General features: G+C 33.4%; 2 protein-coding genes and 1 pseudogene across 8 annotated transcripts; 2 read left to right on the top strand and 1 right to left on the bottom strand.

The window, feature by feature from the left end:
- The first annotated feature begins 383 nt into the window (after positions 1 to 383).
- On the top strand, positions 384 to 3,975 carry LOC111402461 (annotated as a pseudogene).
- Positions 3,947 to 9,013, bottom strand: LOC111402460 (ubiquitin thioesterase OTU1-like). Of its 2 annotated transcripts, none has more exons than XM_023030779.1 (9): positions 8,737 to 9,013; positions 8,011 to 8,085; positions 7,841 to 7,886; positions 7,331 to 7,439; positions 6,075 to 6,166; positions 5,920 to 5,982; positions 5,279 to 5,397; positions 5,004 to 5,079; positions 3,947 to 4,193 (listed from the first exon to the last, which is right to left on the bottom strand). In XM_023030779.1, the coding sequence occupies exons 2-9, from the start codon at positions 8,073 to 8,075 to the stop codon at positions 4,137 to 4,139; spliced, it is 627 nt and encodes a 208-aa protein (XP_022886547.1). In that variant the 5' UTR covers positions 8,076 to 8,085; positions 8,737 to 9,013; the 3' UTR covers positions 3,947 to 4,136. The 2 variants fall into 2 exon arrangements, with proteins under 2 accessions (XP_022886547.1, XP_022886546.1); XM_023030778.1 differs by having other exon boundaries at positions 8,011 to 8,091; positions 8,737 to 9,010.
- Positions 9,014 to 14,798: 5,785 nt separating this feature from the next.
- On the top strand, positions 14,799 to 20,648 carry LOC111402458. 6 transcript variants are annotated; one of them, XR_002704265.1, is made up of 5 exons: positions 14,799 to 14,995; positions 15,896 to 15,998; positions 18,594 to 19,641; positions 19,746 to 20,248; positions 20,334 to 20,644. XR_002704265.1 is itself a non-coding variant. In XM_023030776.1 (5 exons), exons 2-4 carry the CDS (start codon positions 15,916 to 15,918, stop codon positions 19,857 to 19,859), a joined length of 1,254 nt encoding a protein of 417 aa, XP_022886544.1. In that variant the 5' UTR covers positions 14,799 to 14,995; positions 15,896 to 15,915; the 3' UTR covers positions 19,860 to 19,871; positions 20,249 to 20,648. The 6 variants fall into 6 exon arrangements, 2 of the variants coding, with proteins under 2 accessions (XP_022886544.1, XP_022886545.1); XR_002704264.1 differs by having other exon boundaries at positions 19,737 to 20,248; XM_023030776.1 differs by having other exon boundaries at positions 19,737 to 19,871; positions 20,249 to 20,648.
- Positions 20,649 to 20,854: the final 206 nt, after the last annotated feature.

Raw genomic sequence — 20,854 nt, 5'->3', positions numbered from 1 at the left:
TTGTTTTAGTGGAATTTGAATTCTCACCATATATGGTGAGAATTCAAATTCCACCCTACTATAATGATTATTATTTTTATTTTTTTCATCTTTTTTTTTTGGTAATGGAAATCAATTCTAAAAATTATTGTAAAAAGAATATTTCCCTTTAATTGACAATTTTCATATAAAATAAAACCAAACGAATATTAAAAAATATTTTTATTTCAACATTTTTCACGTGAAAAATTATATCAATCAAACACAATAATTTACAATTTTCAGAAAAATAATTCTAGCCAATTCAATTACCTGAAATTCATTTTCTAGGCAATTCAATTCCATTTTTACAATCAAACGAATTCTTAAAATAAAGTTGAATGGTGATCAAAGAATTTAAACCACACACAAAAAGATTCTTTTTAGAATAAAAGTAGACGCCGGCCATAGAAATATCGCCATTGAAAAATACAGGTCGCTGCAAGTAGAACGACTCATGGCTTGGTCCGCCGCTGCAAGGATCTTCCAAATGCCGGCGATCGATATTGGCACACTACGTATCGGCTTCCATTAGCCGCAGGTGTCGGCTTCGTATCCTTGGCCGCCGTTAACATGCGCCGCCCTGCCTCGGCATCTTCATCGACGCCCTTCGCATCCTTAGGCATTTCTACTGATTCCACTGCCAGTGAGTTTCCACTCATTCTCGCTCCTTTGGATTTCAGTTCAATTTATTTGAAATGTGTTGGTGAAACAGAAAAGAATTCGGCCGTTTGAACTGAAATGCTGCATTAAAGTATTGTACCGCGTGATTATTGGTTGCTGCTTGTTCCAGGACTGTCTAATTGCTTTTAAACGGACTGTAATTAAAAAAATAGAACTTCAAAATGAAAATTGGTATAATTAAGTTGCGAATTATAACTAATTTCTGTATTTCTGAAATTGTTGAATATAGATTACATCACTCTCTGTTTCAACCGCGGAAGTTGAGTCGTTTATGACTACTAATTGAGATGAATATGCACTAAACTAGCCAATTTGCTTAGTGAATAGTGCTATATGCTTAGTAGATAAAGTAGAAGATATGTGTTGCTATATTATACTATAGATGTGCCTCAAAGTGAAAGCAGTTCAATTCTACACTTGAGAGGTAATGATTCGTGACTATGAATGTGAATTGATTTATGAAAGTTGCAGTGCTGATCACATTGTATACTTGTCTTTTTTTGTTATTTGGAGTTGATAAAGTATTTCCAGAAGATTATCGAAAACATGTTCAAAAGCAGCTTCTTAATGCCAGGAGCAGCTTTTGACTTTCCAAAGTCTTGCCAAGTGGGCTTTTAGATGACTTTGTTGTATGATCATTCATAAAGAAACAGTAATATGCTGCCAGTTCAATGCCAATGCTGCATATACCCTCTTGAGAAAAGGGATTGGGGTGGCTACCACTGCTCTTAGGATTGTTTTCAGTAACCGGTATTGATTCTTCATGATGTACAAAAGCCAACACAATCTACTTTCTTTTTTATTTTTAATAATCCAATTGATTTCTTTCAGAAGGAAGAGTTGACAAATGCAAGTAATGTAACTTGTGCCTTTTTCCCGTCAGTGTAATTTAGCCCTTTATGTTACTGACTTGTATTTGGTATTGGGGTAATCTAATTTCTTTCAATTCAAGGAAAAGACCTTCTCTAAGATATGCAATTCATTTTTGTCATTTCTTTATGTCTTTGCCTTGTGGTGCATGATGCTCATACCATTATCTAAATGAACTTAGGCATAAAGGAAGCCATTCAAACAGAAAAGGCTCCAGCAGCATTGGGGCCATATTCTCAAGCCATTAAAGCAAACAATATGCTTTTCGTGTCTGGGGTTCTTGGGCTAATTCCAGAGGTTTGACATTTTAGATCACATATTATGAAATATTTTCATATTTAATTTTGCATATACTACATAATATACTATGGTGGTTGTAAACTAATTTTCAAGATTTAAGTGTAGACAGGGAAGTTTGTCTCAGATAGTGTAGAGGATCAAACTGAGCAGGTATTTCTGATATTTGCACTCCTCTTGTAATTCTCTTTTAAAGAATATGTCAGAAAGAATAGCAACAATGAGAGCAAAAAAACTAAGCATTAGTTAGTTTCTGATCACAAGGTGAATGGCGTACTGACATGTTTAAGAGCGTGCATGTATTTCTAGGTTCTTAAGAATATGGGTGAGATACTTAAAGCAAGCGGTGCCAGCTATTCCTCGGTGGTCAAAACAACAATCATGTGCGTGATCTTGTTGAATTTGAATTCTTTGAGCATCTCTCTTTCTCTCTTGCATGCAGGCAGACACATGAAACTTGCACTAATACGCATTTCATCATTAGAATGATTTTGGGTTTCACAGTTGACACTATGTCATGTTTCTTCACAGGTTGGCTGATCTCAAAGACTTCGAGAAAGTAAATGAGATCTATGCTAAATGTAAGTTCACAGAATTGAAGTCAACTGTATTGTTCATATAGATTTGAGATTTAAATACTCCATGAAAATACTGTCAACTCATTTCGTGGTTACAGGATGAACGAACCTGAATATGGGTTATAAAAATCCATTATGAGAATTTACAAAGAATATAAGAGTGGAAGCCTTCTTAGGCTAGTGTCTTCATTAAATTACCAGAAACCTTTGGTAGAGTAACACGCATAGCTGATTTCTTTATGTCACACGCAATAGCAAAAGGTGTTACCCTTTGAAACATTCTATTTCCAGAAAATTTTATCCAATTCAGTTCCCCCTTTTTGTTATTTAGTACCAGTTATATTATTATTAAAGGAAAATGGAAATTGGAAAATTGTGCAAGATTTTAGTAACTGAAAGAGCTTATATACTCATGTTGAGCCGAATTACATATAGATTAATGGATTTAGCAGCTTGGGTAAGCTGCTGTCATTTGGGATTTGGAAGGATAGAATAATGAGAACATATATAGGAGAAGTAAATAGTGAATCATGTAAAAATACGAATCTCTATGTTAGCAGATCTGCACAAAAATGGTAAATAGTTGAACCTATAAATGTTAGTAGATCTGCACAAAAAAGTCTGTTTTGATGGTTGTTGGATTTCTAGAAATGTAATCTCTATGTAATAATTATATTTTGAATTTCTGGAGATGGCATGAGCTTCATTCTAAGCTACTACTCTATGATAGTTTTTGTTCTTTGTTAAAATCGTTGTGACTTTTTCTTCATTATGAATTCCAATGCTATTTAAGTTTGCAATGAATTACATCTACGACCACTGCATAGCTGTATGGGCTATGTCTTGCATAATTCCAAAGAAATCCACGGTTTTGCTACTATTAGAACATACTAGAGGAGTTGGCCTGAGCCTCGAGGTGTTGGTAAAATCTTTGACTTCTTTAGAGGTATTAGAGGAGGAAGTTCAACATTAAATGAAATGGCAAAAGACGATTCACAACCAACCCCAAGTTTATTGGGACTAGAAACTAAAGTATTGTTTATCATTTGAACAATTTGCACGCGTCCATCAAAATGTCGGGTTGACAATTTTCCTTCTTTCAACCATTGTGCTAAACTGTATTTAGCTGAAAACTATTTCGTAGCTACATGTAGTTTTAAATTTAGTACAACTTGGGTAACTTGTGTGGCAGATTTTCCATTGCCTCCACCGGCTCGTTCAACTTACCAGGTGGCAGCACTACCATTGGATGCAAGGGTCGAAATCGAGTGCATAGCTGCTCTACAATAGCATCTCACAGTGCTTGTGTCCAAATTCATTTGGTGCAGTTTTAAGTTAATATAAGCTCTAGACATGGCTTTTACTTGAGGGGTTGTGGCTTCATCTCTGTAGATTTTGAATGAGAAGATCTGAACTAAAACGTACCTGATACTAGATTCTAATGATCAGGTTGAAGCATATTCCTATTTGGCTGTCGGATTAAGCCTAGGACTCAATAATACCTTAAAACAAAGAAGTTTGCATTCAATTGTCTACACGTATCCTTTTCAAATCCAAAAATTCTTCAATATTACAACAAACACAAGGAATCAGAAAATGCAACGAATCTAAATGTTTTCTTCTTCCACAAAACACGACACAGTGTCAAACTTGCTGAAACAACATTGCAGGTTTATGGCAACGGATAAATCATTTATATTCCTGGAAGTTCACATGGCCTGTTGCTTGTGCATGCTCCACTGCTTCCTGCGAAGTTAAACGCGAATATAACGAGAAGAATTGTAAAAACTTGAAAATTTTGATGATGGGATTGAGAGCCCATATGGCTATGCTTAAAAAAAGTAGAATTACTCTGAAGTCACTTTTTGTTTATTTAAGCCTCCATTTGATTCTGATTTTTCAAGCAAAAAAATCAAATTTTTGACCATTATTTACCATAGTCAATCGTTATTCTTGACTTTTTTACTCACATTTCAAACTAACGGTCAAAAAATCAATTCTCATAATCGGCACCAAACAGGTCCTACGTGTTACTTTTTCCTTACTTTTTAAAGTAAAAAAAGTTGCTTAATCTCCAAACAAACTCATTGCTTAGTATCTTCAACTATGACCATAAAGAAATTGATTCGTTATGAAAGGCTCATGTTTGGCTCATGTTTATAAACTTTTTGTTAAACACTCAAGCTACTTAGCCCTTGTTTAAGCTTAATTTTTTCGAGAAAAATAAATTTTGTAATAGTGATTTTTGAAGAATGTGATTAAAAAGTAAATTATGAATTTATGTATAAAAAAATTTTGTAGGAAACTATATAGTTGAAAAGGAGTTTTGATAAAAATGGGACTCAAATACTGACTTATTATTCACATATTTCGAGATATTTAAAAAAATACTACTTAGCAACATGCTTATTTTCATTTATTTATAATTTAAACCATATATAAATATGTTCCAAACATGCTTTTAGATATTGATTTATAAGTAAATTTTTTAATCGGTTGACTTTTTAAGCTTAGGCAAACACGATGTAAGAAAGGAAAAGATGAAGGGCTTAAAACCTTCTGGCCAATAACTCCAATTTGGCAGACACCGCATCGCAAAGTGAAGTTAGCAGTGTCAGTATAACTCCTTTTCCTGCAAAGGTTGCAAAATGCTATTAAAATGACTATAAAGAACCAACATAACAGAAACAGATGAAATGAAAGAGACACAACCGGGGATAATAACAGTGTCATTCCAATAACAATTTACACTCAAAATTTTGGAGTAAGAATGATTGGGTTATTTAGTAGTTTCTATCAAGCAACTACTAAAAAGAAATATATTGAGATACCTTTGCTGGTCTTTAACCAAATTAAGGACGAGTCTCTCGGCTGGCCCCACGGTCCGGTCCACTTGCACAGGAAATATCGTCTGATCAAACTCTTCTGGAGCTCCTTCGGCAGGAGACATCTGTTGAAAGGTAGACAGCGTATCATTCTTAACAAACAAGTACAATCTATATAATTTGAAAACCAGAAATTATAGACGCCAGACTCAAGTTATACTGATGTTTCACATTTGGAAAACTCTCACTCATGCCATCTGCTCTCTTTACCTCTTGAAGTACTTAAAAATGTTGCTATCAAATCATTACTCACTTTTTTCCGTCCCCTAACTTACAGATTAACTGTCTGGTTCGTATTCTATCAGAATGTCAACATCTATTAAATTTTATAAGCTCGTATACATGGCTAGTCCAAAAGCATAGGCTGGTAGCATGTTAGTTTTCCACAAATGGACCCACTTCTTGATCGATTTCTAATTAGGTCATATAAGAATGTAATAACTTATAAACATTCACACAGTCAGACTCTTGGACACACACAAATAATGTCAAGAGGGAGGGGGTTGTTTTGATGGGGTGCGTATTGGTGGCATAAGTGAGTGGTGGTGGTGGGGTCGGGGTTGGAGTTGAGAGGGGAAACGACATACAGCTAAAGCATCATAATGCAGTCCATCATAGATCAGCATAACTCTTTCGCGGTAGTTTTTTCCCTGTTATTAAAATCCCAAAGAAGGAAGATTAAAAAATAGTAAGAAATCCAAAACGATATTATAAAGAATTTTGAAGAGACATTCAACTCAACCTGTCCATACAAATCACATCTGGTGGTTTGTATATCATATGCTGCAATCTCACGCCCATAATACTCAGCCAGTATTGCAAGCTCAATGCCACCTTAAGATAAAAAAAAACAAAGAGAGTTCAACTATGCAGATGAATTAACACACTTTGATATTCATTGTGCAATACTGTAACAAATAACCCTATGTAGGCACAATGTTGATGCAATCCAAGAGGCTCTGGCCCAACAGAAAACAAGTGTCATCGCTGTGGACTGAAGAAAAGGAATTTTCTCAACAAATATTGAGATAATTTTGTAAGAACTTAAACATGATCATCACCAAGATGCCATTAAAGGTTAAGAATGATGGCATCGAGCCAGTTGCTAGCAAGTATAGAAATTTTAATCTCCTCAAAGATAGACCTTCGAATCGATTCAAGGTGTCCAGTAATCCCTGTTCCAACTACTTTCCTGTTCATAAAAGATTTAAAGGCAAACTTATTTGATAAAAATATAAATTTGAATTGCTCTCAAAGTCAGTTACATTAGAAGAAAAGCTTCTTACATTTCGATACGTTATTCTCAATTTCCAATACTGGAAAAAATTCCCCCAAATAATCACTGATTTTTGACACGAGCATGCAATTGATAGTGAACAGTCAAAGGAAATATTAAAGTGCTTCACGGTTATCTCCAAAATACCCCAGTTGGATCTCTGATTATGGGCACAGATGAGAGAGAGACGTGATGGAGATCCAACAAAGTTAACCATGTGGAAAGCAGTTTTGGCAAGCTAAAAGGCCAATATCAGTTTAAGTCATTGTCGTGAACTTTTATGCGATTATTTGCTCATAAAAGCAACAAATTACAGACCAAAGGACGGCAGATGAGAAAAGACGCAAGCAACTGCTTTTGTTGATGGATAAAAAAGAAATTGCACTTAGAAAAGCTGAAGATTGTTGTTTGTTCAAACATTCCATAGTATTATTTCACTAGGAAAATGAAGAAAAAGAAAAGAGAGCAAAAAAAATGAACAAAAGTAGAGGGTATAAATATTGTAAAACCGTAAGAGGTAAACATTATCGTATTATATTACACTTCGTGACAATAAACAAAGTAATGGATCCAACGTACAAATTCTGTATAGAAAAATGTGTGGACTCCCAACCTATGATATAAACACTTCAATACCAAAACGAGGAAGTAGACAAGAAAATTGCATTCTCAACACAGCTGCCTCAGCATTGATACGTAGTTCGTCTATATGGAACACTTACCTCCCCATTTCTCTGGGTCAAGAATCCATGCACAATACTCTTCATTAGGCTTTCCAAGGAATGCTTCAGAAAATTTTTCTGGATCACTGGCCACAGTTGCAGCTATAACCTAAATAAAAATATAAAATGCCAAGCTTAATGAAAGGACAAAAAAAAGGACTAGACCCATTTGACAGCAGACATGCTCAATTTAAGTATTCTGAGCTTTGGAGTTGCATAGTCATTCCTCGTACTCCCCAATCCAAAAAGAAACAGATATTTCTTTTATTCATTTTCTCTTCTCAAATTTAAAAACTCTTGTATTGATGCTGAGAATAAAAGCTATAAATTCATAAAAAAATTTCATCCTCTCCGTAACTTGAATCTCAAAAACTAGTTTTAGCATTAAAAGCATCAGCACGTTGAATGAATTACAAGTGGCATGATCTAAGAATTAATTATCTTGCATACATAACAAATTACAATTTATAATTAATTATTTTGCATACATAACAAAATACAATTTATAACCTGTCTTAGCTCAGGTGCTTTATTTTTGTCGTGGTCCATGACATAACTGCACACGATAAGTTAATTACTAAGTACATATGTAAATTCTCCAAATTTTGACTGAGATAATTTTGGAATACAAACTTTTTTCCTTTTTCACAGGCTAAAATAAATAAAGATTAAAAGCTCACCCAACAGCATTAAAGAGGCAACAGTTATCGGAAGGGATAACTCTCCTAACTATAATACCTTCCATTGTTTAACACCTGAAACTATCACAAATTTAATGAATGGTTATTTGAAAATCATCAGTAGGAGATGTACAGTTTATGAAGATTCATGATTGATAGCTGGTTCACAAGGAAAAGAATCAATGACTCATTATTAAAAGAACAAATCATTGGCTATAAGAAAGTAACAGGTTGAATGAGTGATATTCATGATAAACAATTATACACAATCGCTGAATCAACTAAGTGTCAACACTTCAATAATAAGTAAATCAAAGAAAAATAAATCATGTTCAGTTAAAGGGTAAAGCATACTTTTCAGCTTATAACTAGAGTCTAGATAAACCGAAAAATCAAAAAGAGCCCTGATGACATTCGATGCTAAAAGAAATGAAACTGTAATCTCTAGAAGAAAAACAATAAAAATGCACAATCATTGAATCAAATAAGTGGAAACACGGTGATATTAAGTAACTTCAATACCTAAATAAATAATTTCCAGGACAACCATAAAACATGCTTTCCAGCTTATAATTAGAATTTAGATAACCCAGAGAACCATATAGAACTCCAATGGCGTTTCAAACTAAAAGAAATGAAATTGTAATCCCTCGGCCCTCCCCCAATAAAAACTTAATTAACAATCCTTCGGTAAACGAAAAAACAGATAATTCATCAGAGTGGTACCCGTAAAATTTGCAGAATGAAAGTTAAAGCTGGGAGAATTTTGGATCTAGGTAACGTGCAAAGAATGCTTTGCCCTGAAGATAAATAGCAAAAAAGATAAAGCGAAATCGGGATCTTTAGAAAAGAGCCAGTTTATTATAGGATTAATTTCATTACAATGATTTTTATTAGCAATTAATGGAAAGGATTGAGATTTTTCGAATTGTGCTGCAAATTGAAAGAATCTCAGATTCTCAGGAGATGTGCAGCTGTTCATTTCTTATATGCATATTGGAATTGGTCAGGATAAAGTTTAAAATGGACATTTATGGAAATGGGTCGGGTTAAAGCTTGGGTTTAACGGCGGGATCCGAATCTCTACAACGGGTAATGGCAATATTGTAAAACCGGTTCAGAAATTGACTAGTTGAACGAAAATTGGAATTAACGATTAACTACTTCATAATTTTAAAATAAAAATAGTAATATATATTATAATTAAGTATAATTGCAGCTGCGGTCCAAAATCTTTTCTTTTTTGCAAACTTTATCCAAATCTTTCGTTTGTAACAACCATGATTTCAAACCTTTCATTTCATTACCTCATAAGGACAAATAAATGGATTTCTATCCATAAAACCGTTAGTTGGCCTAGAAATTTGGCTTTAACTAATCTTAAAAGGTTAACTTGCATTTACACGTAAAGTAAGTTAAAATTTAATTTAATAAAATAAAAAGTAAAAAAGATAATATAAAACTTATCTTCTTCTTAACCTCATCCCACCCCCGATCTAACTTGACACTGGAAAATAACTAGATCATCATGCACCCATGCCATAAACCATAACCATCCTTATCGTCGTCTTTTCTGCACAAATTTCTGCCAAAATCAACTTATCAGCTTCTTCATCGAAATCAACTCATTTCCCTGTGTCATTTACCTATTACTCTTCAAATATAAATATAATATACTCACTATTTTTATTGCACGGGTTCTTGCTGGAAAAATCAAATTTTTGTTAGTTACAAATCGTCGGCCCAAATGGTCATGTAACGATCCAACCTATGTGTCCTAGCCGTTAACTTATGTACTATCCGCATTAAAAGAACCTGAATTCATATTGCTTCTCACAAATTTCAGTTGCGTCCTGAGATTTTAACGCACATTGTCTCACATTATTTACCATTCAGGAACGAGGAACACAATCCTCTCCTTGAATTTTCAAGTCAGTCCATAATTATTTTTATTGTATTAAAAATTTATGTTTTCGAAAAGTGAAACATATTTATAAATAATAATAATTAAATGGAATGATATACAAACATATTTTAATTCTAAATCCGCACTTCTTGAAAATCCTTAACGGTGTGGTGATGGCAATAACTACCTAAGGTGCAGACATGGGGTAAGATGTCGGGTTATTTTGGTTGGGATGGGAAAAAAGCTTCAATGACAAGATCCAATATATACACGTGATAGAATCATTCTTTAAAATCACGACATCCAAACTTCAAGCCAATCAAGTCGCGATACGTTGGCGTTGCACACTCACTTTGTTACTCTTTTACCACATTAGACATGGAGGTGTCATGATTTAAATGGACAATCATATCGCATGCAAATATAGAATCGTCTTGTTGAAGCTTTTCTTGTGGATTGATTCTTTCAAATGGAAGTATGTTAGAATTCTTCTATATATATATTATTTATTTTTCTTTTTTCTCTTTCCTTTTTATTTGTTTTCTCTCTCCTTTTTTAATTTTTTCTAAATTTTTTTTGTCCGCCTATTCAATTTCTTAAGTGGTAGCTAATTGGTGCCGTGCACATTCATGTTTGACAAAAAAATTATTTATAAAATATTAAATTCTATTCTTATTTAAATATTTAGTAGGATTCATAAATTTTACCCACTTTTCTTCACCCATTTCATATGATTCGCAATTTTAATTTAATAATTTTTTGGAAAAATTACAGTAGAAGCTCCAAACCTTTAAAATATTAACAGGCTTTTTCCAAACTTTTGATTTGTTGCAGCTGTTACTTCTAACCTTTGATTCGTTGCAACCATTACCCCTAACATTTTCAAACGTTGTAGGTGAAGCCTTTTTGGACGGTTTCTATCCAAAATTCCGTCAGTTGACAAGAAATTTAACTTTGATCACATTTTTAATATTTTAAAACAGGGTAAACAAGTAACTTTCCATTTATTCTACTAAAAATAATTAATTTAAAAAATAAGAAATAAAAAAATAAAAAACACACACTCGTCTTCTTCACCCACCCCCACCCAACCTCAACCCAAAATCCACCCTACCAACACCACCTCCACAACCACCTGATACCGACCACCATAATCACTACCCAACAAGCCGTTTCTCTCAATTTTTTTGACAAATCTTTCACTAACATAAAACCAATCTTGCTGTATCACGTCAATCTTCAAATTGCCAAAGACTCCATTCATTTTCCCCAAGAAATCCAACTTATTTACTTGTTTACCACAGTTTTTTCTTCTGCAATTACCCCACTATTTAGCTATTAACAGCAGGCAATGAGCTAATATCATTATATAAATATTATATAAAAATATTTTGAAATATTATTTTCTGAAATGTGGTGACGTCGGAGAAAATGCTTCGATCGGGAGAGGCGACAGTGGTGAGGGGGTAGTAGTACGGGTACCAACAGCATCAACTTATCAAAATCTAAAAAAATAGTAGATATAGCTTCAATCCATTCATTCAACTACAAAAAAGCACGATTTTTGGGGTTTGAAATTGGAAATTTCTACATTTTTGGGGGTTGGGTGGTTGGACGGCGTTTGGTGATGGAGTGGATAATGGTGGCCAGTAGCAGGTTGTCGTGGAGGTGGATGTGGCGACGGTAGGATGGATTTTGGGTTTGAGGTGGGGGTGGGTGAAGAAGATGAGTGTGCGTTTTTTATTTTTTATATTTTAGATTAATTATTTTAAGAGAATAAATCGAAAATTACTCTTTTACCCCTTTTAAAATATTAAAAATGTGGTTAAAGTTAAATTTTTGATCAACTGATGAAATCTTGGATGGAAACCATCTAAAAGGGCTTCATCTGCAACATTTGAAAATATTAAGGGTGATGGTTGTAACAAATCAAAGGTTAAAGGTGACGGCCACAACAAATCAAAGGTTTGGGGAAAGTCTACTAATATTTCAAAGATTTGGAGTTTCTATTGCAATTTTTCCTAATTTTTTTGCCAAATAAACGATTAATAATAATTTAATCGGATGATTTCTTCAATTTGAAACCACTAATGCATACAACAAAATCAAAATTTAAAACTCATTAAAAATTCATTTAAAAACCAACTAGTTTAGACCCAAAAATGAGTCGATTCAAAATTATAAACATCTTATTTATGTCAACGTGTTATTTTTTTATTAACAATACGACTCTCTTTGATCTTTTACATTTTCAAATAGTTGAGTTTTGAAGTACTTCAACAAGCTTTTCAAATTTAACATTTATTTTTATTACTCTAAAAAAATTATTATTGTTCTCTATATTTTATTTTAGTGATAATTACAGCAAAAATCCCAAGCATTTGAAACACTAGCAAGATTTTATCAAACATTTGATTTGTTGCAGTTGTTACCTCTAACATTTTCAAATATTACAGGTGAAGTTTTTTTGGATAGTTTCCATCTTCAATGCTGTTAGTTGATCAAAAATTTAACTTTGATAACATATTTAATATTTTAAAAATGGACAAAAGTATAACTTTTTATCTATCACATTAAATAATTAAAAATAAAAATAAAAAAAAACACACACAAATCGTCTTCTTCCTCTCACGCCTCTCCTACCCCCACCTCTCCCTCAAACCAAAAATCCACCCATCACCGTCGTCTCCACCTCCACATCAATCAAGAGTCATGCTCCTAAATCAAAGCACTCGTAAGATGAATGAAATTGCCTGACTGCAACCAAATCAACCCTTCAAACCATCGATCCAAAAAATGAAAATTTAAGAAAAACCTTTAATTTATGTAATAAATCTTAACATTTCATCACTCCCCCGTTTATACCCGCGTCCATTTTTTTGGCAATATGCTTTTAATTCTTTGTATTTGTTTCATGGGCAAGATGTGGGTCTTTTTGTTCGTTTCCATTGTCTAAATACAAGTGTTCATAATATTAGGTGGATGAAGCAACATACAAATTTGACCAATGCACTTCACCTTTGACCAATAAGAATAAAGCCATTTATCGAGGTTTAAAAATAGGGGAGTGCAGACATATTGATGTATCAGAAAATGATTGAGTGTTTTTATTTTAATTTTTCAAATTGTCCAATTATGTGTCGATACGTGTCTCATTTGAATTTGAACCTAGATTTGAGCCTGAATGTATAATATGATTGGGCCAATAAAGTAGTGAGAAAAACCCAATTAGAAGATTTGGTGAAAGAAGCTTAGGTTGCTGGACCATGTGCTGCCATTTTACACGCCGGTACAATGTCCAATTGGCTATCATGGAATACAATGTCCAAGCGTTTTGCAGGAAGCCAATTAGCCAATTATCCATTCTTTAATGAGGTTGGAGTGAATTTTGGGTTTGAAGCAGGGGTGAGTGAGGGGTGAGAGGAAGAAGATGATTTGTGTGTGTGTGTTTTTTTTATTTAATTTGATAATTAGAAAAGTTACTCTTTTGCTCATTTCTAAAATATCAAAAATGTTCAAAGTTAAAAATTATTGTTCAACCGATAGAATTGTGGATAGAAATTGTCCAAAAGGATTTCACCTGTAACGTTTGAAAGGTTAGGATAACGGCTGCAACAAATCAAATGTTTGAAAAAAATATACTCGTGTTTCAAAGGTTTGAGACTTTTGTTGAAATTGTTCTTTTATTTCTATTAGTTTTCTTTAAAGTATTTTATTATTTTCCTACATTGAAAATTGAAAACATTTCAAATTAAAATATTAATTTTAAGATTCTCTTAGAGCATGATTTTAAGGGTCGACTCTTTAAAATAAAGACCATATCATGTTTAAAGAACATATTGAAGATGCTTTAAGCACAATACTACAAATTCTATTAATTTTTAATTCCTTGAATTTCGGAGCACAATTAACTTTGCCATTAATTAAGAAAATATAATTATTAATGGAAAATGTTACTCCTACAGAATGTGGTCCATAAAGGTGTCCACCATCCTTACATAAAAGGGAACTCACTTTGGATAAATTATATTTTATTCGAAATGTGTCTCCCTCCATGTGAGGGAAATGGACACCGTTATAGACACCATGATGTATGCATAACATAACCCATTATTAATATCCTTCTGACTTGGGTTAATTTCACCAATGATCAACCAACTTTATATTTAGCGTCATCATGATATAATTTGATTTTATTTCATCATAGTCACCTAATTTCATATAATATTTCACCATAATCACATCACTTCTTTTAATCATTTTCACTAATTTTAAAAAGGGTAAAACAATAACTCTGCATAATATATGTAAAATAAATTTTTAAAAAATAAAAATAAAAGTTTTTCTTAATTTAAAAAGCTTTTTTTTTAAAATAAGTGTTTATTTAATTTTATTTTTCTTAGTGACTTTTTAAAATAAGTTTTTATTTTATTTTAAAAACTTTTTTTAAAATATGTTTTTATTTCATTTTAAAAAATTTTATTTTATTTTTTAAGTAACTTTTTTTTAAATAAGTTATTATCTTATTTTAAAACATTTTTAAAAAAATATGTTTTAATTTATTTTTTAAGTAACATCTCTTTAAAATAAGTTTTTATTTTATTTAGAAAAAGTTTTTATTTTAATTTTTTAAAAATAAGTTTTTAAATTTATTGTATATATAATATAAAATCACAGTTTTATCTCTTTTAAATGTCTCTTTCAAAAGTAGTGAATAATAGTGAAAAGAATAATATTACACGTAAATTTAAAATTTTTCATTTTTTTTAATCATATATTTTTCATCAATATACTATTTAAAAATATATTTTCTTTCTAACGTGATTCAAATAAGAGTTTAATATTATATAAAATTAGGCAACTAGATAAAACATTGTTTGGATTATGATGGGCAGTTTATAAAGTTGGGTGGCGATTCAACCCTCTAACTTCCCAAAACCTCTTTCAATTAATTCACCATCTGTCAACACTGTGTATTCTGTACTCAACCATTCTAGGGTTCTTAATTACCCTCTCACTGTATTTAATCTTTATCTTAAATAGTAATTACCCCCGCAATCGCTCAGTAACTCTTCGAAGGTAAAGTTTTCAATTATCATCAAATTCTGATTTTTATTTAGTTATTATTTTCTTAATTTTGCTTTAATCTATTGCTCTTTCATCTTCGTCATACCTGCAATCTCACCCTTTCACTACGTTTATTTTGTAATTTTGGTTATATAATCACTTTTTCTGCAAAAAGTTGCTGTGTTATTGTAAAAGGATCAAACTTCGTTTCTGTGAAGTATCAGAAGGTTTTTTTTACTATAATTTGTTGGTGCGGATTTGGGTGTTATAATCCTTTTTTTTCCCTGAAATTTAGGCGTTTTTAGTTTTAGTTCTTTTTTGTTGCATGTTAATTGAAATTTAGGCGTTTTTAGTTTTAGTTTTAGTTCTTTTTTAGTTAGTATATTTTGTTGCATATCGATTGAAAATTAGGCCTTTTTAGTTACTATTATTTGGTGCATGTTGATTGAAACTTTGTTGTTCTTAGTATTTTTGTTGATTGAAATTTAGGTGCTTTTAGAATTGTCTATGTGCTGTGATATGAAGTCTTTGAGCCTCAGCCTACTTGTCCATGAAGAAGAAAGATAGGGCTTGTTAATCGTATAAAGAACAAAAGAGAACACAAGTATTTTGTTTTCTATGTACGAGTCAGTTTCTTCTTGCACCACTCTTTCATTTTATGCCATTTTGAACCTGCATTCTTACTTAGAAAAGAATAGAAGATAAACTAAAATATCTCCTATTTAATGCTCATGTTATCTCAAATAGGAAGTCTTACCACCTTTATTACTATGAGCTAATGGGTACGTCAGGTGAAAAAGCTGCAATACTGTTACATTTTGTAATTTCCCATGAATTAAGTTAACTGTGGTCTGTACATGCCAAGTTTTTTTAAATAAGTTTCTATATAAGCTGAATTTTGACACGCCTCAGGCCCTCAGCAGTTGCACAGAATGGTGGTGGGACACACTCTTGGCAGTGTGCCCCATACCCTTGTCAAGAGAGTTTCAGCGTGTACCAAATTTTGCTTCTTTAGGTTGTAGCACTACTCTCTTATTTAATTTTCAATTTCTTGAACCCAAATTTTCACCTGTTTTATTATTCTTTTTGTTACTTCACAAAACGCATGCTTGTACATTGAAACAATAATGTCATAGCCATATTACTCATCAAAGTTTACCATGCAGTTTATCATTTTGCTCACAGACCATGTAATTTGTTGTGTGCTGCTACCTATCATGTTCAATATCTGTTTGAGACTGTATGAAATCTTAAACAGATTATTGCTGTAGTAAATTATATTAAAGAAGTATAGCGGTAAAATTAGGCAAGTAATACAAGTTAAAAGGTAACCTACATACTGGTTAATCCTGTGTTTGACTAGTCTTTAGATTATATGCACTTTTGGTCATTATCCACACATTTCGTAGAACTCACTAGTACTACCCACTTATCAACCATTCATATGCTCTATATGGATGGTTTCTCATGAAGGCAACATCTCTTCGTAATTTTGTGTACATTTAAGAACACAAGTTTCGTAATGGCTTCATGAGACTGAAACTTGGCATGAATCTTAATCTTGACAATGAACATTAGAAGTTCTCTGGAAAATCAACATTGGTAGCTCTTAGCATTTAAGATTATTTCTATTTTCTTTTGTACCACCATCAAAATGAGCTATTGCACTGATGAAACAAATGCAAACATATGGCATTATGCTTCTTTAGTAGGGATGGCAATAAAACCAGTTGATCGGAGATCCGTGGGGCCTCGACCTAAATGGGAGGGGAATTCCTCATGTTGGGGGGCAAGAGACCTTGCCTGGAATCGGGCTCAAGGCGAAGATGCATATCTCGTTTAGTATCATTTAAACAATAAAAAAATATATGTAAACGAGACAGTAAATGGACCAAATAAGTGTCCCGGCATGGCTCGGCTTAAGTGGAACACGGAGAAATTTCACAGGGGGCACGAAATGCCACCTCATCCTGAACCCTTCCTATTGACATCCCTATTCTTTTGGAGTACAAGTTCCAATTATAGAATCTTTAGCGAACAGAATAGCTTGCTTTCATTGGACAAATTCATTGCTTGGGTCAAAATATTTTCGTATCATGACGATTTATTATGTTTGATATCGTGGCCACTTTTTTGTGGTGAATTCAAGTTCGCACCCCATTGTCTTGATATTTCATTCATCTTGCAAAAACTCAACAATTTTTATGCAATCGAGTTGTTGCACCATTGTTAGAATTTGCTTCTTGCTTTGTTGTTCGGCTATGATACCAATTGAAATTGAGACAGTTTTAATCAGTACTTTTAGTTGTATGTTGATTGGAATTTAGTCGTTTTTATGAGTTGTTGATTTCAGTATTTGAGGCTCAACCTACTTTTCTAAGATAGGGATTGTTATTTTATAATGAACAAGAACATGAGAATTTTGTTTTATATATGTTAGTCAGCTTCTTCTTGCACTACTTTTCTATTTGATATCATATTGAAGTTGTGTTCTTATTTGTAAATGAATAGAAGATGAAAATAGCTCCTATTTAATGTCCATCTTGTCTGGTATGGGAAATCTTAGCCGCATTTATCACGATGGATCAATGAGATGTAAATAAAAATAGTACGAGCCTCTAGACTTAAATGACAATGCCGTAGACAGGAAGTCATCAAGGTTTACCTTGGTGTTATTATTTTTATCAGAAATCATGTAATTCTGTGGGTGACGAGTAATCTGTTGCGCTTTCTATCATTTTCATTATCTGTTTAAGATTGTGTAAATCTCAATCAGATCATTGTTGGAGTAAATGATATTAAAAAAGTATAATGCCTTGGCAAATAAAGATGGAGTAAAAGGTCATTGTTCCTATTTTTATATTTATATGCTCTATATGGATGGTTTGGTTTGAGTCATGATGATGGCATCATTACTTTGACAACCTTGTGTTCAACATTATATACAAGTCTAGATGATTTTCTCCATTTACCACACTTCTGTTAATAGCCATGTTTTGTTTCTGTTTCTGTAAATGTATGTAGGGTTCAACGTTGCTCCTCCCTCAGCTTATCTTTTTACCCAGAAAGAATCAATCAGCACTACCTGAGTTTTATTTTTTTATCCCTAGCATATACGTCTGCCATTTTATTTGTTATGGTCTAGATCTTTAAATTTTTGTTGTATATATGTTTCTTTCTGTTTGTGTTATTTTCTTTTTAATTTGATTTTATGATTAGGTGGATAGAGGCACTTTAAAATTACAAAATCAAGTTGCTGAAATGTTGATTCAGATTAGTTTGCTACTCTGTTTGTGCAGGTCATATTGTTCTTGTAGTATTTTTTGACGATTCCCAATGAACTTTTCGTTGTTATTCTTGTGCTGAGTTTCATATCTAACATGTGTAGTCTCAGCCCCAAGGTGCATTAGCTAATGTTGAATCTTCAAAAGTGACTTAGATGCATTCTTTGCTTTTGGAGTTAAATTTGTTTGTTTTATCTGAATAAATGAAAATAGGTGAATTCACTTCCAATTTATGCAATTTACTGTTAGAGCTACCTAGAACCATCATACGTTAGGAAGGTGAAGATGCGGTAAAATTTTTAATTTGTTGGTTTATTTGTTTGCAGGGCCAAAGATCTATACAAGCGTTGTTGTCAGCTAGCAGTAATTCTGAACATGAATCAAGTTTTCCAAGGGGACGATTGTAGTGCTCCTTCAGTACCAGCAGCGAAGCGGGGACGTGGCCGCCCTAGGAAAGATCCAAACTTAAAGCGTGTTAAAACTGCACGTGGACCTCCTGGTTTTGCAGGAGCGCAAGGAAACCACCGTCCCCATAAGGTGGATAGAGTAGATGGAAATGACAATATGGTTGGCCAGGCAGTGACTGGGGTTGTTGAGGCCACTTTTGATGCTGGCTATGTGCTCACTGTTAGAATCGGCAACTCCAATACAACTTTGAGAGGTATTGTTTTCAAGCCAGGACATTATGTTCCCGTTACAGCTGAAAATGACATAGCCCCACATGTTCAAATGATCAGAAGAAATGATATACCTTTCTCAGCTTCAAACCATCCTTGGTCACGTGCCCAGAAACTTGCAATTCAGGCAGCTGGTACAGTAGGCGCAAAACGCAAATACACATCTCCGAAGGTAGTTTCTTCTGTTCCTCCAGTGGGCGTGAGGGGCACTGTGGTTCCTGTTGTATTGCAACCTGTCAATCCATCGGGTGGGCTGCCAACTTCCAGCCAAATGTCTTCTGGTGCATCCCAAGCTGCTCCTATGTTGTTTTTGGAAGATAAAGATGTGGAGACGGTTGAACCATTAGCTATGTTGCCACCTGTTCAATCTATACCTGCTGGCCAGATTCCAATTGCCGTACAACCCCAATTTGGGCACCAAGCTGCGCAAGAAAGTGTCCAGCATGAAAATGCTTCATCAGAAGAGTGCACGCCTGAGGTTGAAAAAGGAGAAAAAGGCATGGAATCAATAGAGTTACAAATGGCAGGCTCTTCAAGATCTTCAGAGGTTCACAAAAAAAATGAAGAGGATACATGGGAACCTTCACCTGAAGATTATGGTGTCAATGAATCCTTCTCAACTGTGCCCCCACAAACTGCATCTGTCTCGACACCGCTGTACAATTATGGAACTGGAAGGATGACTGAACTTTTGCAGGTAAGATGTTGCCTCATCTTATATAAACATCTCATTAGTTTATTTACACACAGATATTTATGTATAAATCCTAAATGGGATATGCTTTATTCAAGGCTTTACAGGAAAATATGAAGGAGATTCCCCTTCCCGTACCTGAACATCCAACTTCTGCATCTTCTGCTTCAGAAGTTGAGTTTCATGAATCTAAGAGTGCTGAAACTGATCCAAAAGAATGAGCCAAGTCAAAAGTATGCCCGTGATCTCCTATATGTCGTACTTCCAACAATTTCTAGTGCACTACTTAAGATTACAGAAGGGTTTAGTTTATGACTTGGAGACTCGAAAGCCACAACAGGGGAAGTTTTTCTCAAACACAAGAATATTTAAAATGGTCTTTAGTTACATAGGTGTTTTTTAATCTTATAGACCCTTCCTCCGTTGAATATTTTGTTTTTTCGCTGTTATGCTTACAATCTCCTCCCCTTGATCTTTTTGTGCATGTTTTATGGAATATTTCGTTTTATTTCTGTTTTGCTTTACAATCTCCTCCTTTTGATTTTTCATGCTTGTTTTGTGCTCAATTACTCGTAAAATCTCATAGGTGTGCACTGCTTTCCCTTCCCAGGTAAATGACCACTTTCTTGTTATTATTGTCGTTAACTTCTGCGTTGAAAGAGATGCTAGACGGTGAAATGATTCTGGTTATGCAGAGTCGAAGAACCACCAAAATTATATAGTCGAAGCCCTTGATTCACATCTGTTGATTTTCTACAAGTGTACAAGAATTAGTGAATTGTGTCCCACAAGGAACAAAGAAAAGAATACCAAGCAAAAATATAGACAACAAATTTAATTATCTTTTGCGAAGGCTCCACTCATTCTCCAGAGGACGAGTTACGTATTTACTATTCCTGTTTTTAAATTTTATGAGTTTTGACAACATTGTATATCAAATCTGATGAACATTGTTTTATCATATTCAACTCTTTCAAATAGTTAAAAGATCCACAATTTTTCGTAATGTACATATAAATGCAGTGACTGTGTGAATATTTCTGTTTGTTTTCCATTCTTTCTTCTATTAAAATGAAAAATATGATCGTTATTCATCACATCAAATCACCAAATTTGAATTTCTATCTTTTGTGTGGAGTCGGTGATGGCTATATTTTTTATTTTTATTTTTACAAAAATGGAAAACAAATGCCCCATAACAATTCAATTTTGCCTG

This window comes from Olea europaea, chromosome 10 (assembly GCF_002742605.1).
Source record: "Olea europaea var. sylvestris chromosome 10, O_europaea_v1, whole genome shotgun sequence".
NCBI lineage: Eukaryota > Viridiplantae > Streptophyta > Magnoliopsida > Lamiales > Oleaceae > Olea > Olea europaea.
Note: the sequence above shows the minus strand (reverse complement) of the source record. Positions and strands in the feature narration are given on the sequence as shown.

Bases quoted from the DNA above. Each gene is read 5' to 3' on its own strand.
- LOC111402460 (XM_023030779.1), bottom strand. From the start codon at position 8,075: ATGGAAGGTATTATAGTTAGGAGAGTTATCCCTTCCGATAACTGTTGC. The intron at 6,167-7,330 runs GTAAGTGTTCCA...TTTTATCTTAAG, and splicing joins TGACCCAGAGAAATGGGGAG to GTGGCATTGAGCTTGCAATA. The intron at 4,194-5,003 runs GTTTTAAGCCCT...TTAACTTCGCAG, and splicing joins TTGGAGTTATTGGCCAGAAG to GAAGCAGTGGAGCATGCACA.
- LOC111402458 (XM_023030776.1), top strand. From the start codon at position 15,916: ATGGTGGTGGGACACACTCTTGGCAGTGTGCCCCATACCCTTGTCAAG. The intron at 15,999-18,593 runs GTTGTAGCACTA...ATTTGTTTGCAG, and splicing joins ACCAAATTTTGCTTCTTTAG to GGCCAAAGATCTATACAAGC. The intron at 19,642-19,736 runs GTAAGATGTTGC...GCTTTATTCAAG, and splicing joins GGATGACTGAACTTTTGCAG to GCTTTACAGGAAAATATGAA.